General features: G+C 44.6%; 2 protein-coding genes across 2 annotated transcripts in view; one reads left to right on the top strand and one right to left on the bottom strand.

Annotated features, from left to right (window-relative positions):
* The window catches only part of LOC144485885 (uncharacterized), an 83,003-nt gene that overhangs the window by 6,991 nt on the left and 56,764 nt on the right, over positions 1–19,248 (top strand). The window contains exons 2-3 of the mRNA XM_078203963.1: positions 16,108–16,362; positions 17,379–17,387. Coding sequence (XP_078060089.1) covers positions 16,108–16,362; positions 17,379–17,387 — 264 coding nt within the window. The remainder of the gene's footprint in view (positions 1–16,107; positions 16,363–17,378; positions 17,388–19,248) is intronic.
* LOC144485884 (uncharacterized) lies at positions 11,121–12,476 on the bottom strand. Its single transcript, XM_078203962.1, has one exon. The coding sequence runs from the start codon at positions 12,297–12,299 to the stop codon at positions 11,121–11,123; it is 1,179 nt and encodes a 392-aa protein (XP_078060088.1). The 5' UTR covers positions 12,300–12,476.

The following is a 19,248-nucleotide window of genomic DNA, read 5'->3' as shown; positions in this document are numbered from 1 at the left end:
TTTACAATCCCCTTCTCACAACTAGTTTTTAGATATAATTGAAGCAGTATAATTGGATATAAAAGCAGTGATAACATATAATTGCTGTATAAATTGCATAGATTCAAAAAATTCTCAAGCTGTCCCTTAATGGAGAAATCAAAGAGAAATGTAGTAGTAATTGGGGATAGTGTAGTTAAGGGCATAGACACTGTTCTCTGTGACCAGGATAAGGAATACCATAGGTTGTGTTGCCTGCCTGGTGCTCGGGTCCAGGATGTTTCATCTGGGCTGCAGAGGAATTTGGAGTGGGAGAGTGAAAATCCAGTTGTCGTGATCCATGTAGGTGCCAATGACATAGACAAAACAGGAACTAAGGATCTACAGAGGGAGTACGAAGAGCTCGGGGACAAATTAAAAAGCAGAACCAACAAGGTGGTAATCTCTGGATTACTACCTGAGCCACGTGCGAATTGGCACAGGGTTAATAGGATTAAGGAGACGAATGCGTGGCTCAAGGATGGGTGAGGGAGGAATGGGTTCGAATTCATGGGGCATTGGCACCCGTATTTGGGCAGATGGCACCTGTATAGATGGGATGGTCTCCGTTTGAACCTTGCTGGGACCAGAGTCATGGAGAATCATATCACTAGGGCTGTAGATCGGGCTTTAAACTAATTTATGGGGGGGGGAGGGTGCAGAGGTAAGAGGAATTACGAAATCAATGGTAGAGGAGAGGGAGCGAGTGCAAGTGAATGAGGGCATTCAAGTAGTTAAAGGAGTAGAGGGAGAGGTTGATAGTGTTTCATCAAATCGGGTCCAGATAAAAGCTGGAATAAAGACAGTTTGCCTGAATGCACGAAACAGTCGGAACAAAGTTAATGAGTTGATGGTGCAAATCAGCACAAATGGGTATGATCTAGTGGCCATTACAGAAACGTGGCTGCAGGGAGACCAGGACTGGGAGATGGATATCCAGGGGTATCAGGCATTTAGGAAGAATAGACAGGAAAGAAAAGGTGGTGGGGTGGCTTAATATCAGGGTAGTAGTGAGGGATGACATAGGCTCTGAGGAACAAAATGTGGAATCATTATGGGTAGAGATAAGGAATAGTAGGGGGAGAAAGACACTAGTAGGCGTGGTCTATAGGCCTCCAAATAATGTTGAGGTGGGGCGGGCTATAAACAAGCAAATAATGGATGCGTGCAAAAACGGAACGGCAATAATGATGGGGGACTTCAAACTGCATATTGATTGGCAGACTCAAGTTGGAAGGGGTGGGATGGAGGAAGAGTTCTTAGAATGCTGTCGGGATAGTTACCTTGAACAGTATGTTACAGAACCGATGAGGGAACGAGTTATCTTAGATCTGGTAATGTGTAACGAGGTAGGTAGAATTAAGGATGTTCTTGTGAAGGACTCTCTTGGGTCAAGTGATCACAATGTGGTTGAATTTCTGATACAAATGGAAGAGGAGAAAGTAGGGTCCCATAACACTGTCCTCTGTTTGAACAGAGAGAAGTACAATAGGATGAGGGCTGAATTGGCTAAGGTGGACTGGGAGAGCAGACTGGTAGGTAGGACAGCTGAGGAACAGTGGAGCATTTTTAAGGAGATCCTTTTCAGTTCTCAGCAACAATATATTCCGGTGATAAAGAAGGACTGTAAGAAAAGGGATAACCAGCCATGGATAACGAAGGAAATTAAGGAGAGTATTAAATTAAAGACCGATGCGTACAGAGTGGCCAAAAATAGTGGAGAATCGGAAGATTGGGAAAACTTTAAGAAACAACAAAGAACGACTAAGAAAGCGATAAAGAAAGGAAAGATAGGTTATGAAGTTAGGCTAGCCCTAAATATAAAAAATGATAGTAAAAGCTTTTACAAATATAGAAAAAGGAATAGAGTGGCAAGAGTGAATGTTGGAGCCTTGGAGGACGAGAGGGGGGGATTTAATAGTGGGAAATGAGGAAATGGCTGAAACTTTAAATAAGTTTTTTGTGTCGGTCTTCACGGTGGAAGACACAAATAGTTTACCGAATATTAACGATAGAGGGTTGGTAGGAGGAGAGGTACTCAATACAATTAATGTTACCAGGGAGGCAGTGCTTGGTAGACTAACGGGACTGAAGGTGGACAAGTCCCCGGGCCCGGATGGAATGCATCCCAGGGTACTGAAAGAAATGTCAGAGGTAATAGCGGATGCGTTAGTGATTATTTATCAAAATGCGTTAGATTCTGGGGTAGTGCCGGCGGATTGGAAAACGGCTAATGTTATGCCGCTGTTTAAAAAAGGAAATAGACAAAAGGCGGGTAACTACAGGCCGGTTAGCTTAACGTCTGTAGTTGGGAAAATGCTGGAATCCATCATTAAAGAAGAAATAGCAGGCCATCTGGATAAGAATGGTTCAATTAAGCAGACGCAGCATGGATTCATGAGGGGAAAGTCGTGCTTGACAAACTTGTTGGATTTTTATGAAGATGTGACTAGTGCGGTTGACGGAGGGGAACCAGTGGAGGCGGTGTTTTTGGATTTCCAAAAGGTGTTTGATAAGGTGCCTCACAAAAGGTTGCTGAAGAAGATTGGGTCACACGAGTTGGGGGTAGGGTGTTAGCGTGGATTGGGGATTGGCTATCTGACAGGAAGCAGAGAGTCGGAATAAATGGGTGCTTTTCTGGTTGGCGGATGGTAACTTGTGGCGTGCCGCAGGGATCGGTACTGGGGCCTCAACTATTTACCATTTATATAGACGATCTGGAGGAGGGGACTGAGTGTAGGGGAACAAAGTTTGCAGACGACACAAAGATAAGTGGAAAAGTGAATCGTGTGGAGGGCGTAGAAGGTCTGCAGAGTGATTTGGACAGGCTGAGTGAGTGGGCGAGGATCTGGCAGATGGAGTATAACGTTAACAAATGCGAGGTTATTCACTTTGGAGGAAATAAGAGCAAATTGGATTATTATCTAAATGGAAAAAAATTACAACATGCTACTGTGCAAAGGGACCTGGGGGTCCTTGTGCATGAGAAGCAAAAACCCAGTCTGCAGGTGCAACAGGTGATCAAGAAGGCAAATGGGATGTTGGCCTATATCGCAAGGGGGATAGAATATAAAAGCAGAGATGTCTTGCTGCATCTGTACAGGGCATTGGTGAGGCTGCAGCTGGAATACTGTGTTCAGTATTGGTCCCCTTATTTGCGGAAGGATATATTGGCCTTGGAGGGAGTGCAGAGAAGGTTCACCAGGTTGATACCAGAGATGAGGGGTGTTGATTATGAGGAGAGACAGAGCAGATTGGGTTTGTACTTGTTGGAATTTAGAAGGCTGAGGGGGGATCTTATAGAGACCTATAAGATAATGAAGGGGCTGGATAGGGTAGAGATGGAGAGATTCTTTCCACTTAGAAAGGAAACTAGAACTAGAGGGCACAGCCTCAAAATAAAGGGGGGTCAGTTTAGGACAGAGTTGAGGAGGAACTTCTTCTCTCAGAGGGTGGTGAATCTCTGGAATTCTCTGCCCACTGAAGTGGTGGAGGCTACCTCGTTGAATATGTTTAAATCACGGAGAGATGGATTCCTGATCGGTAAGGGAATTAGGGGTTATAGGGATCAGGCGGGTAAGTGGAACTGATCCACTTCAGATCAGCCATGATCTTATTGAATGGCGGGGCAGGCTCGAGGGGCTAGATGGCCTACTCCTGCTCCTATTTCTTATGTTCTTCTGTTCTTATGTTAACCTGCTTCATCTTGTAATAATTCTTATTCAGTATTATTTCTCCCCCGCCTTTATTTGTCCCAATCCAATATTCCATTGACTTTAATTTGTTCTTCCAGTCAGTTTCTCTGGAGTCTGTGTCCGTGCCTTGATCATTTCAAAATGATTTCTTACTCTTCAGGCCATATTAACCATTTCATGTCACGCTGTTAGTCAAGCAGCTGAGAAAGTCCCATTTGAATCATAGAATCATTACAGTGCAGAAGGAGGCCATTTGGCCCATCGTGTCTGCACTGACCACAATCCCATCCAGGCCCTATCCCCAAAACCCCATTTATTTACCCTGCTAGTCCACCTGACGCTATGAAGCAATTTACTATGGCCAATCAACCTAACCTGCATATCTTTGGAGTGTGGGAGGAAACTGGAGCACCTGGAGGAAACCCATACAGATACGGAGAGATTGTGCAAACTTCACACAGACAGTCACCCGAGGCCAGAATTGAACCCGGGTCCTTGGCGCTGTGACGAAGCACTGCTAACCATTGTGCCACCGTGCCACACTTCACTCTTCAGTACAGCTGCACTGTGCACTCTCGGATGTTAGTTCATTCACAACTTACAAACCAATTCTGCAATCTCACATCAGTGTTCCAATTCCTTCTTTAATTCTCTGTTGGAGTCTCACACTCAGAAGCCATCTTCACACATTTCCCTACATGTTAAATGTTGTCTCTCATGTTGTTGTTATGAACCAGACATGTACTTTGTCTTGCTTGTTGTTATCTCTCTGTCCTCTCCCACAAATCCTTGTTGTGTATTTGTGAAAGGTTTATCAGGTCTATAGCGATGGTGCTGGGTATTTTACCAATCATCATCCTGAATTCCACTCTCTTTCAAAGGATGCACCATCCAATAATTCTGCTGGAAACTTCAAAAGAAAGTCAAAAGTCAGGGTCAAAGGGGTTTTCCATCTCGACGTATTTGCTGATTTCCCCCTGTACAATCCCAATGTCTCAGATGGTGGCCAGATTATAAAATTCAGTTCTCTCAAATAGTTCATGGACAAAGAAACAAACAAGGGGTGGCACGGTGGCTCGCACTGCTGCCTCACAGCACCAGGGATCTGGGTTTGATTCCCGGCTTGGGTCCCTGTCTGTGTGGAGTTTGCACATTCTCCCCGTGTCTGCGTGGGTTTCCTCCGGGTACTCCGGTTTCCTCCCACAGACTGAAAGACGTGCTGGTTAGGAGCATTGTCCCAAACAGGTGCCGGAATGTGGTGACTGGGGGAATTTCACAGTAACGTCATTGCAGTAAGTCTTACTTGTGACACTAATAAATAAACTTTAAATATCTCCAAGAGAAAACTGTCACCTCATTTACCTCGTCTATACTTCCCCTTTACCAGAATGTTCCATACCCGAATGTATGCATTCCTTTAAACTGCACTTTCCGGAGTTCTGGAGAATCTTTTAAAACATGAAATATATTCATAATATCTTTAAAAAGAAACCAAACATTTCACAGTAACTTCATTGCAGTGTTAATGTAAGTCTCGTAGTGACACTAACTTTAAAAACTTTAAGAATATTTGAAGTCAAAGTTTATTCATTCGTCACAAGTCGGCTTACATTCACACTGCAATGAAGTTACTGTGAAAATCCCTTAGTCGCCACACTCCAGCGCCTGCTCTGGCACACTGCGGGAGAATTTAGCATAGCCAATGCACCTAACCAGCACGTCTTTTCGACTGTGGGAGGAAACTGGAGCACCCGGAGGAAATCCACGCAGACACAGGGAGAACGTGCAGACTCCGCCCAGACAGTGACCCAAGTCAGGAATTGAACCGGGTCCCTGGCACTGTGAGGCAACAGTGCGAACCATTGTGCCACCGTGCCACCCCAAATTTGTGTTTGATTCCAGGCATTTTCAACTTTGTTCTTTCCCTTAAACAACAGGTGATTTCCATTTTCAATGCTTGAAATCGCAACTCACGTCAGATGTTTATCAATTCCAATATCCTAGGCAGGCTTGGTGGTTTTCTGAAAAGTAAAGTCTTTTATTCTCTGCTTTAATTCTCAAAACTGTTGACTTCACTCAGAGCTGGAAAACATCATCACCTGTTTAAAAAACACAAACAATCCATCTGGCTCTTGCCAAGATCCCAGTGAGTTAATATGTCCAAGTATAGGTTACATTAAAAAACAAAGGCTGTGTGGAGATTTATAAAAATCAACTGTCTGCTGAAAGGGTTAACTTCTCTGTGGAACCAAGAGAGGCGGGGAGTGGGCAGAGGAAACTTGGCAATTGTGTCAATTTATATAATTTAAAAAACTTCTCTCATGTTATTTTCTTCAATTTTGTTCAAATTTCATCTCTTTTATCTCTCCTTTTTTGAACACCAATTTCAATTTTCAATATTTGCTACTTAATCAAAGTTGAAAGAAATACTTTGTGAAATGTGTTGTTAACCGAATCTCAACAATTTTAACTCAGATGTTTTGGAAAGTTGGAACTGGTTTGCTGCCAAACTGCAGCCTTATCTTTGTGTTTTGGGAGCAAATTGGCCTTCACAATTCTAACCTTGAACAACTTAATTTCAAACCCAAATACATTCCTTTCACATTTTAGTACAGTCTGAATTTATTTCAAACAGAAACACACGGCAGTTCAAATTAAATTAATTTTTATTCCCTTTCCAAACTAATTCTTCGAATCTATGATGCTTTCAAACAACGCCCTGCTTCAACAATTATGACTCAAATGTACGGTATTCCTTCAACGGGGCAAACCAACTTGGAGTAAGGGTTGTGGATCATGACGGTGCAGAAGTCATGGCTAACCTCATACACCTGCATTCCCTTATCACACAGGAGAGGCAGAGGAGAGGGAGGAGTGCTTTCAGTGATTCTTTTTTTTGGAGAAAACAACAACATCTGCTCACTGGTGACTGATTTCTGTCTCAGGTTGTTTGATGTTAGCTAAACACAGGGAGTGGTCTGCTTCAGGGGAGGTGTCACTTTGTGGCTGAATTAACTTCCTCAAAGTCCCCATGGCATTTTCTAACCCTTCACGTGATTTGATATTTTCTGACTGTAAATTGATATCTTGTTCCAGAGTTTGGCCGAACAGCAGTAGATTTTTCTGAGCTCCACTCACCCTATCATCTGCGCCCTGTTCCCAATGTAACTGATTGTCCAGGTCAGACGTGCTCTCCTGCCAGCAATCAGCTCCATTCTGCAGCTTATCCACCAGTTCCCTCAACTCTTTATATTTTGTACTCAGCTGTGAGGCAACAGGTTTCCAATGTAACTGGAAATTAATTTATTCTGGACTTTTTCCAACTCGCTGTTTCCTTTCTGAATCTCTTTAGAAAACCTATCAAGGACCCGCTCGTAAGCTCCGTCACATTCTTCTCCACCTCCCAGGGTATCTTTTACTCCTGATGCCCTTGACTCCGTTGTCAAACTGTCAGTCACATTGTAGCAGATGCCAAAGCCATTGTTGTATTTGCTTTTTTGAGGATCCCCTAAATGGGGAAATGCTTCGGAAATCAGAAGCACAAAGAGACTTGGGAGTCATTGTTCAAGATTCTCTTAAGGTTAACGTGCAGGTTTAGTTGGCAGTTCGGGAGGCAGATGCAATGTTAGCATTCATGTCAAGAGGGCTAGAATAAAGAGCAGCGATGTACTCCTGAGACTGTATAAGGCTCTGGTCAGACCCCGTTTGGAGTATTGTGAGCAGTTTTGAGCCCCACATCTAAGGAAGGATGTGCTGGTCTTGGAAAGGGTCTGGAGGAGCTTCACAAGAATGATCTCTGGAATGAAGAGCTTGTCGTATGAAGAATGGTTGAGGACTCTGGGTCTGTACTCATTGGAGTTTAGAAGGATGAGGAGGGATCTTATTGAAACTTAGTAGGAAAAAACTAGAACTAGAGGGCACAACCTCAGGCTAAAGGGATGATCCTTTAAAACGGAGATGAGGAGGAATTTCTTCAGCCAGAGAATGGTGAATCTGTGGAACTCTTTGCCGCAGAAGGCTGTGAAGGTCAGTTCATTGAGTGTCTGTAAGACAGAGATAGATAGGTTCTTGATTAATAAGGGGATCAGGGGTTATGGGGAAAAGGCAGGAGAATGGGGATGAGAAAAATATCAGCCATGATTGAATAGCGGAGAAGATTCGATGGGCCGAGTGGCCTAATTTTGCTCCTATGTCTTATGGTCTAAGTTCACAACTCCTTGATTAAAATAAGATACAAGAGCCTTCATTCCCCTTCATTATAACTTAAACTTTTTTTAGCCAACTTCCAAAGCCTGATTTTATCGGAAACATCAAGTCTTTGTTGATTTAAAATCCCAAACATGTTGCCAGCTGCAAAATCTTTGTTCTTTGTCTGGGGTTGAGGTGACAACACGATAAAATCCTCACAGTTCTTCCAAATTCCTCCAGGCTCCGCTTAAAATTTACACATTTAACTGGTTCCCATAAATCCTCAATCAAAAACTAAAATAGACACATGAGTTTCCAGGTGATTTACAAAGAAATGAACTGTCTGCTGAAAGGATTAACTTTTCTACAGAACCTAAAGGGGTCGGGAGTGAGCAGAAAAAACTTGGCCCACAATTACTTCACTTTACATATGGTGGGGGTTTTTCTCAGAGGCTAAGTATTGAGCTGAACCCAGTTAATACAAAGATTTGCAAAAGACAGTATACTGGTTAAAGACATTCTTTATTGACCAACACGCGCTGGGAGAAAGGCAGCTGGGAGTCCAACTCCTTTCTAAAGTTACAATACATTGGCCGCGTAGTTATACTATTTTGAAAGTTCATTTCACCCGCCCACTCTGTCATCCTAACTGGATGCTCCAATCATGTTCGTGCACAATATTTACCTTGGCCAATAACATCCGATCTTCTGGAAGAATGGGAATTCATTGGTCTGTAGAATCTGAAAGTTCCTGCCCACTGTTACTTTGCAACTTTCACTTACGTAGGTCCATAGGGTTCAAAGGTTGCTTTCTAACTGACTGTCAGCAACTTCTATTACATAGGTTATAGGGTTCAAAAGTTCCTTTCCACTGTCTGCTGAGCCATCCCTTATAACTCATACTGATAAAAACTGTGCTCTGTGGCTTCACTATTCTGAAAGAATGTGGCCCGTCTCACTCAGCTTTTATCCCATTATGCTTTAGGGCAGTCTGCAGTTTGGCCAAGGTGTACATTTCAGTACAAAAAGTACATATTTAAATCTGAAATACATGTTTAAATTCGATACCAGTGGTTATATGTGTCTCTATGCAGACAGTACCTTTGTATAATATAAATAAGGCACGTTGTGGTCCTTATTCTATGTTAGTCTAAGTCAGTCCACCCTGTTTCAATAACCTTTATTACTTTTTAATCTCAAGGTATTCTGAACCCCTCTGACAAAATAACTTTAAAAAACTTAAAGTTTATAATTAGTCTCAAGTAAGCTTACATTAACACTGCAATGAAGTTACTGTGAAAAATCCCCTCTCTAACAACAAAAGAAACTTGATTTTAAACTTCATCTATTAATTTTTTTGTTATATTCCTCAACCTATTTTAATTTGATCAGTTTTTTGTTAGGGATGGGTAATTTCTGTTCTTTATAAACTGGTTCACTCATTTTGTTAATTCTACATGGGCTCGGAGAATCAGAACCTAGACTCTATCATCCATATCCTTATTCTCCTTTTGTCACCACTTTCTCTCTGTCTTGCAGGAGGATCGTGGGGATTCCAATCAGACCGAATCATTTATTGTAAAAGTAAAACAAAAACAGAAAATGCTGGAAAATCCCAGCAGATCGGACAGCATCTGTAGGGAGAGAATAGAGCCAACGTTTCAAGTCTGGATGACCCTTCATGAGAGCTCCTATGAAGTGTCATCCAGACTCAAAATGTTGGCTCTGTTCTCAAATCATTTTATCGCTAAGTTTCTTGCTCTTAGTTTCCAAAAGACAGGTAAGAAATCTGTCCAGTCCCTACTCGAGCTCTGAATTTTTCACTGGCCATGCTTGGGTTGGATTATAACCATTAGAATCCACTCTTAGAGGTCCACTTTTCAGTCCAGTGCTACTTGGAGTGTACCGTCACTTCACCGACTACCGGTCACAAGTCCCTCACAGTACTTATCACAAATCTAGGATAAAATAATTTCAGCAATGCCTGAGAATGCTTCTTAATCGACTACCTACCACCGTTTGTTGATTGATCAGACCCCCTTTTTACAGATTTGGATATCTCAGCCGCTGAATATCAGCTGGTTATTCATAGATTCATAGACTCCTACAGTGCAGAAGGAGGCCATTTGGCCCATCGAGTCTGCACTGACCACAGTCACACCCAGGCCCTATCCCCCATGCATTTACCCTAGCAAGTCCCCCTGACACTAAGGAGCAATTTCGCATGGCCAATCCACCTAACCCGCACATCTTTGGACTTTGGGAGGAAATCGGGGCACCCGGAGGAAACAGGGACACGGGGAGAATGTGCAGACTCCACACAGACAGTAACTCAAGCCAGGAATCGAACCCGGATCCCTGGCGCTGTGAGGCAGCAGTGCTAACCACTGTGCCATCATGGCACCCAAACTTATGGAATAAGTTTAATTCTAACTCATTCTGTGTAAATATTCTCACAAGGTCCTCTGTTGGGGCCCTGCTAAGCAGCTTTAATGGTCCGTGATTGCAGAAACTGAGCAGTCACAGGAATGTGGTCAAGATAGTCCAGTCCCATAATGCCTCACATTCATCAGCGGTCCTTCAATTATAACAGAATATGTGGCTGTATGTAGCTGCCTCGGCCGTGGTCAACCCCAACCCAGCCTTCCTGAACTGTTACAATGCCTGAGGTGTAAGTACACCCACAGTGCTGTTAGGGAGGGATTTCCAGCTACACATTCCTGACAAGATTCTGATAGGTTTAGATAAGGTGGACAAAGAAAAGCTGTTCCCATTCGCTGATGGGACAAGGACGAGGGGGACACAGATTTAAAGTTTTGAGTCAGAGATGCAGGGGGGAACGTGAGTCAGAATATTCTGATGCAGCGAATGGTAATGACCTGGAACTCGCTGCCTACGAGGGTGGAGGAAGTGGAGACAATAAACAATTACAAAGGAAATTGGATGGGCATTTGGGGGGTTTCAAACAGAAATGCTGACTAAATATCTCTGAACTTCCTCACACCCTGTCACTCTGTGATCCGTGTGAAATTTGAAACCAGGTATTCGCAACAAGACTCAAAGAGCATCAGCCCACTGGAGGCAAAGTCATGAGACCGGCCAGTCCAGCAGAAAGAAACCCTCCGACCCTCCCCATTGACCAACTGTGAGAATGAACAGAATGCAGTCCTGGATGTAATTGAGAGCAGAAACAATAACAGCAGAATCCAACCCCTGGAATCACTCGTGAACTCGTTGGTGTCTCAACAGCTGGGATGAAACTCTGAATCCCTTCCCACACTGAGAGCAGGTGAATGGCCTCTCCCCAGTGTGAACTCGCTGGTGTGTGCACAGGTTGGATAGGTCAGTGAATCCCTTCCCACACTGAGGGCAGACGAACGGTTTCTCCCCAGTGTGAATCCGCTCGTGTGTCCGCAGACTGGATAACTGAGTGAATCCCTTCCCACACTGAGAGCAGGTGAACGGCCTCTCCCCAGTGTGAACTCGCTGGTGTCTTCGCAGGCTGGATGAATCACTGAATCCCTTCCCACACTGAGAGCAGGTGAATGGCCTCTCCCCAGTGTGAACTCGCAGGTGTGTCCGCAGACTCGATAACTGAGTGACTCCTTTCCCACACTGAGAGCAGGTGAATGGTTTCTCCCCAGTATGAACTCGCTGGTGCTTCCGCAGGTTGGATGATTGAGTGAATCCTTCCTCACACTGAGGGCAGGTGAACGGCCTCTCCCCAGTGTGAACTCGCTGGTGTGTCTGCAGGCTGGTTGAATGAGTGAATCCCTTCCCACACTGAGAGCAGCTGAATGGCCTCTCCCCAGTATGAACTCGCTGGTGTGTCTGCAGGCTGGATAAATGAGTGAATTCCTTCTCACACTGAGAGCAGGTGAACGGTCTCTCCCCAGTGTGAACTCGCTGGTGTGTCTGCAAGTTGGATAATTGACTGAATCCCTTCCCACACTGAGAGCAGGTGAATGGCCTCTCCCCAGTGTGAACTCGCTGGTGTGTCTGCAAGTTGGATAATTGACTGAATCCCTTCCCACACTGAGAGCAGGTGAACGGTCTCTCCCCAGTGTGAACTCGCTGGTGTGTCTGCAGGCTGGATAACTGACTGAATCCCTTCGCACATTGAGAGCAGGTGAATGGCCACTCCCCAGTGTGAACCCACTGGTGTGACTGTAGATGGGATGATTGTGTGAATCCCTCCGCACACTGAGAGCAGGTGAACGGCCTCTCCCCAGTGTGAACTCGCTGGTGTGTCCGCAGGTGGGATATTTCACTGAATCCCTTCCCACACTGAGAACAGGTGAATGGCCTCTCTCCAGTGTGACTGCGCCGATGAACTTCCAGTTCTGATGGGGATCTGTATCTCTTCCCACAGTTCCCACATTTCCATGGTTTCTCCATGGTGCAGGTGTCCTTGCCTCTCTCTTTGGTGGACAATCAGTTGAAGCCTCGTTAACACACACACAACACGAGTGCAGTCTCTCCCCGCTGTTAATGGTGTGATCTTTATTCAGGCTGTGTAACTGGTTAAAGCTCTTTAGTCCATGCACTGGAACACTCTCACCCGAGTGTGGCAGTGTGTTGGTCCTTTTCCAGTCACACTGACATTTGAAATCCTTTCAAATCAACAGACTGGACAATCATTTCTCCTTCTGGATTCAATGGCTGATGATATTCAGGTCCCAAGGAATATGACCCTGTCAGATCTAGACGTGACGTTTGAGATTTCGGACTGTGATTCCTCTTTCATTATCCTGTAAAACAGGTTTGCAAATGTCATCAGTGTCAGTACAGGATAGAAATTCAGAACAGACAATTCTAGTTTCTATGGAACATTCTTTCCTCTCTCATTCCCCAAAATCTGTAAATCTCCATCCCACACACTCTCCCTCCATTTTCACTCTGCTGTATCTAATATTCACCCTCCCCTGAAGGTGCTGATTGAATCTGATTGACAGATCCACGCTCACTGCTTCCTGTCCAGCACAGAAATGATAACAAATAGGAATGGCGGTTGGCCACTTGGCCTATCATGCCTTTTAAACCATTCCGGGAGATCATTGGCTCATCTACCTCAGCATCATTCTCCCCACACTAAATCCATCTCCCTTGATTTCTTCAATATCTAGAAACCAATCTCTCTCTCCTGAAAATTCTTGATGACTGAGGCTCCACAGGCCTCCAAGGTAGAGAATTCCAACGCTTCACCACATCCTTGAATCAGGAAATCCCTCGTCATCTTAGCTTTCTCTCCATTTCCCCATATGTTCCCCATAAGCCTTGACAGTCTTCTCAGTCAAGAATCAGTCTAACTCATCCTGGAATATATTTAAATGATTCTCAACCTGCAATGATCCCTGTGGAAAGGAAATTCAAGAATAACAATTGCCTGAGGAAAGTGATGACTGAAAATACATAATGTAGCTACATTTCTATATTACAAGACTATAAATAATAATAAATGTATTTTATTACAGAGTCATAAATAATATATCTAATCTGTATCATATAACAACGCTAGACATGTCTCTGTCCTATATTAATTTACTGTCCCCTTAAATGTCAGTCATCTCCTGGGGAAACCAACCCTTTAATTGTGAACATTAGGAAAGTGACCATCCTTTTAGCCAGACAAATAAATGTGTCAAGCTGAGGGAGCAAAGGATGTCAATGTCTTTAAGAGAGAGGGAGACCTGGGCCAACCTTTCCAGAGTCTGCAGCCTCCCTGGATTCACTTCCTTTCCCTTCACTTGCTGCAAGTCCCCAATTTCCCCCAGAATGAGAAAAGAACTGGAAAGGGGGAGAAAAGAAAGTGTTTTACTCACAGATGTTGGCCTCTTTTAAGGAGGAAGTTTAAGTCGGTCTGAAGCTCAATCTTCATTCACACAAGGACCAAGAGTCCGTCCGGTGTTCCAACACTCCCCATTGGCCAGCTACGGTGAGAGGCAGTGAGTCGGAAGTGCACATTGGCGGAATTTGGGGAATGCGCATGTGTGGATTTCGGAGGATGCGCGTTATGTGGAATGTGCGGGGCGGGGCCCGGGACAGAGCCGGCGCACTGACCATTGTCTGTCCGGGTCTTCCAGCCTGTCCCATTGGACAACAGCTCAGCGCGGCTGGAGGGCAAAGTCCCGCCCACCCCCACGTGGGGCTCCGCCCCTCATTGTCTGTCTGCGGGGCATTGACCAATGGGAACTCTGGGGGACCGGACGTACTCTGCTCCTCCAGCCAATCACAGCTCCTCATTGTCTGAATGCGGAAGTGGACAATGAGCTTGTTCAGCTGCCCATTCCTGCCCAGCAAAGCTGCTGCTGCTTCTCTCTCTCTGAATGAAGATTGAGCTTCAGACAGACTCAAACTTCCTCTTGAGGCCAACATCTGTGAGCAAAACACTTTATTTTCTCCCCCTTTCTATTTCTTTTCTCATTCTGGAGTTGAATTTTTAACTTCCAGGTCACCACTCGCTGCCTAAATAAAGATCCTCTCTCTCTGAATGAAGATTGAGCTTCAGACAGACTCAAACTTCCTCTTGAGGCCAACATCTGTGAGTAAAACACTTTATTTTCTCCCCCTTTCTATTTCTTTTCTCATTCTGGGGGAAATTGGGGACTTGCAGCAAGTGAAGGGAAAGGAAGTGAATCCAGGGAGGCTGCAGACTCTGGAAAGGTTGGCCCAGGTCTCCCTCGCTCTCTCTTAAAGACATTGACATCCTTTGCTCCCTCAGCTTGACACATTTATTTGTCTGGCTAAAAAGATTATCTCTTTCCCAATGTTCACAATTAAATGGCTGGTTTCCCCAGGAGATGGCTGACATTTCAGGGGACAGTAAATTAAAATCAGAAAGAGATATGTCTAGTGTTTTTATATGGTCCATATCAGATACATTATCTATTGTCTTGTAATAAAATATATTTAATATCTTTTCTTGCTGTGTAATCTTAGCTAGCTTATATATTTCCAGTCATCTCTTCCCTCAGAGTGTTGTACTATCTGGGTTTCTCTTCCTTAAAGACCAGTGAAGGCTGAAGATCATTGAATATATCATTGAGGGGACAAGGGAGTCAAGAGTTATGGGGAAAACAGAGAGAAATTTAAGATGAGGGATTTTTTCACTTAAGGATGTGGTGAAGTTTTGGCATTCTCTACACCAGAACCTTCGTCATAAAGTATGCTCAAGCAGGTGATTGATATATTTCTAGACATTGAAGATATCAAGAGATATGGGGGATAATCTGGCAGAGGTAAATCGGTCAGTGAGCTCATTGAATGGTTCAGCAGGCTCGATGGGCCGAATAGTCAACAGCAGCAACTATTTCTTCAGATCTGTGTCCAGGGCAGGAAGCAGTGAGCATGGGTCTGTCAATCAGCCTGAATTTACAGCTCTTGGGGAATGAGAGAGGAAAGCACATTCCATAGAAACTTGAATTGTCTGTTTTGAATTTCTATCCTGTACTGACAGTGAGATATTTTCTAAATTGTTTTTACAGGATATTGGAAGAGGAGAAATCACTGACAGAAATCTCAGACGTGATGTGCATTTTGGACAAAATCACTCGATCCCTTGGGACGTGAATATCAGAGAAATGTTTGACCGGTCTGTCAACTTCAAAAGATTTTAAACATTAGTGTGGATGGAAAAGTACCAAGACACACATACGCCTGAGTGAGAGTGTTCCAGTGCACTGACTGCGGAAAGAGCTTTCAGCAGTTACACAGCCTGTAAAAAAAACATCCATTCATAGTGGGGAGAAACCGCACACGTGTTCTGTGTGTGTTTCCACGGCTTCAAAGGGTTGTCTGAACTGCAGGGATACAAGGAGACCCAAAACATGGAAAAACCGTGGATATGTGTGGACTGCGGGAAGGGATACAGAGCCCCATCAGAGCTGCAAGCTCATCAACGCATTCATACAGGAGATAGGCCATTCACCTGCTCTTGGTGTGGGAAAGGATTCACTCGCTTATCCACCCTCCAGTCACACCAGCGAGTTCACACTGGGGAGAGGCCATTCACCTGCTCTCAGTGTGGGAAGGGATTTACTCAGTTATCCAGCCTACAAAAACACCAGCTAATTCACACCGGGGTGAAGCCATTCACCTGCTCTCAGTGTGGGAAGGGATTTACTCAGTTATCCACCTTGCTGACACACCAGCGAGTTCACTCTGGGGAGAGACCCTTCATCTGCTCTGAGTGCGGGAAGGGATTCAGTCATTCATCCAGCCTGCAAACACACCAGCGAGGTCACACTGGGGAGAGACCATTCACCTGCTCTCACTGTGGGAAGGGATTCAGTGATTTATCCAACCTGCAGACACACCAGCGAGTTCACACTGGGGAGAGGCCATTCACCTGTTCTCAGTGTGGGAAGGGATTCACTCAGTTATCCACACTGCAGTCACACCAGCGAGTTCACACTGGGGAGAGGCCTTTCACCTGCTCTCAGTGTGGGAAGGGATTCACTCAGTTATCTAACCTGGAGACACACCAGCGAGTTCACAAGTGATCACACGGGTTGGATTCTGCTGTTGTTGTTTCTGCTCTCAATTACATCCAGGACTGCATTTTGTTCATTCTCACAGTTGGTCAATGGGGAGGGTCGGAGGGTTTCTTTCTGCTGAACTGGCCGGTCTCATGACTTTGCCTCCAGTGGGCTGATGCTCTTTGAGTCTTGTTGCGAATACCTGGTTTCAGATTTCACACGGATCACAGAGTGACAGGGTGTGAGGAAGTTCAGAGATATTTAGTCAGCATTTCTGTTTGAAACCTCCCCCAATGCCCATCCAATTTCCCTTGAAATTGTTTATTGTCTCCACTTCCTCCACCCTCATAGGCAGCGAGTTCCAGGTCATTACCATTCACTGCATCAAAATATTCTTCCTCATATCCCCTCACTGCATCTCTGATCCAAAACTTTAAATCTGTGTCCCCCTCGTCCTTGTCCCATCAGCTAATGGGAACAGCTTTTCTTTGTCCACCTTATTTAACCTGTCAGAATCTTGTCCACCTCTATCAAATCTTCCCTCAACCTCCTTTGCTCCAATGGGAACAACCCCAACCTGACATTGACAATAAAGAACAAACAGAATATGTTAATACCTGAAATCAAATGGGAATGTTTAATTTCTGTTTTAAAGATATTGTGAATATATTGTCCTGGACAATAAAGGAATTGGAATAACTCACCTTGGGTGCGGTTGAATGGAATATATCAATCTGGTATCCACCTGCATTCTTGAGAAAGTCTGGAATGTGTAGATGGGATGAATAAGTTGATCACTTTCTCTTGGAAATACTTACATCCTTGTCCATGAACTTTGTTTTAAAGAAATCCACATTTGAAAGTCCGGCCACTACATGAAATATCAGCACCAGAACAGCAGGAGATAAGAAAGACAGACACTCACTTTGATCTTTTCATCAGCACATCTGAGAGTCAAGAATGTGTGACATGATTTTGGGATACGGGTGTGAGTGTGCAGATATGAATAGTTACATGTGAAAAATAGCAAGCCTAAATTCATGGTGCATTGGAGCAAAGAGCGGGTCCCAGTGGTCCCCAACATCTCAGATCCCAGTCTCCAGCCAAGTCGATTCACTCCACATAATATCAAGAAACAGTTGGAGGCACTGGATACTGCTAAGGCAATGGGCCCTGATAACATTCCAGACTTGTGCTCCAGAACTTGCCGGTTCCATAGCCAAGCTCTTCCAGTACAATTGCAACACTGGCATCTACCCGGCAATGTGGAAAATTGTCCTGAACACAAAAAGCAGGACAAACCCAACCCGGCCAAATACCGCCCAATCAGCCTACTCTTGATCATCAGTGAAGTGATCATCGCTGTTCCTTCGCTGTCGCTGGGTCAAACCCTGGTATTCCCTCCCTAACGGCATTGTGGGTCAACCCACAGCACATGGACTGCAGTGATTCAAGAGGCAGCTCACCACCACCTTCTCAAGGGCAACTAGGGATGGGCAATAAATGCTGGCCTCACCAGCAATGCCCATGTCTCACAAATGAATTAAAAAAAGATGAGTAGTTAGTCCTGGGAATGGTTCAGCGAAGGGTTCCCTGCTATTCGAAACCCCAGGAAGGTGCCGTCCGTGCTTCTCAGAGGCAGTGACTGTTTCTCTGTCAGCCCCAGGATTTCACATTGTCGTCCACTTCTCTTGGATCGATCACTGACTTGAAAGTGTGGAGTTGGGAGAGTTTCATTGATGAGTAAACTTGACCCGATCAGTTTCTAAAAGTTGCTTATAATCAATAAACTTTGACACAATTGACTGATTTGGTGTCTGAGTCTTTGCTTGATGGTTATATCTCTGCCAAATTCAAACCCTTTAAAAGGACAATTTGGGTTCTATAATTGGGCAGCGTACAGCCAAATTGGAACAATGTAACAGATCAAAAATAAACCTTTTTTAAACTGATAATGTCTTTGTAACAATCAGCAGCCCCAGCCTCTCCTGAGGGTTAAATGCTCTCAGTTCTGGGATTATTCTTGTGACTTTTTTTGCCCCTTCTCCAGTGCCTTTATTTCTACAGTGGTTAGCACTGCTGCCTCACAAATCCAGGGAGACGTGTTTGATTCTGGCCTTGGGTGACTGTTTGTGTGAAGTTTGCACATTTTCCCTGCAGGTGCTCCGGTTTCCACCCACAGTCCAACGATGTGCAGGTTAGGTAGATTAGCTATGGCAAATATGCGGGGTTCGAGGCTCGGGTGGAATAGACCTGGCTGGGATGAACTTTTGGAGAGTCAGTACAGACTCAATTGGGCTGAATGCCTCCTTCCGCACTGGAGGGATTCTATGATTCTAAATGGAGATCACAACTGTTGACAGTATTCCCAGTGTAGTATAATCGCGCTTCTAATCAAGTCGAACATAACCTCCCTGCTGTTCGATTCTATCCCTTGAGAATGGAACTCTATATGTGGGCCTCAAACTTTCGGGAAGATGTGAAGTTCTTAGAGAGGATGCAGAGGAGATTTGCGAGAATGGCACCTCGCATCCTTAAAAAGTACCTGGATCAGCACTGGGCAAGTCAGAACAGTTAAGACTATGGGCCAGGTGCGGGTAAATGGGATTAGGCGGGAAGTCAGGCGTTTCTTGCGTGTCGGTGCAGTCTCGATGGGCTGAAGGGCCTTTTCTGCATTGTACGATTCTATGATGAGGCAGTTCAGTTGGTTGGAGAGACTGGAGCTGCTGAAATTTCTCTCTTTAGATCAGTCAGACATCAGGGCTTGGAATGGGGCCATTCGGGCCACTGATTCAATGCTGGCTCTCTGCAGAGCAAACCTTTACCCTGTTCTATAGACATATCCATGCTCATGCTTCCTGTCCTGGATG

The sequence above is a fragment of the Mustelus asterias genome, unplaced genomic scaffold (genome assembly GCF_964213995.1).
Source record: "Mustelus asterias unplaced genomic scaffold, sMusAst1.hap1.1 HAP1_SCAFFOLD_243, whole genome shotgun sequence".
NCBI classification, from domain to species: domain Eukaryota; kingdom Metazoa; phylum Chordata; class Chondrichthyes; order Carcharhiniformes; family Triakidae; genus Mustelus; species Mustelus asterias.
Note: the sequence above shows the minus strand (reverse complement) of the source record. Positions and strands in the feature narration are given on the sequence as shown.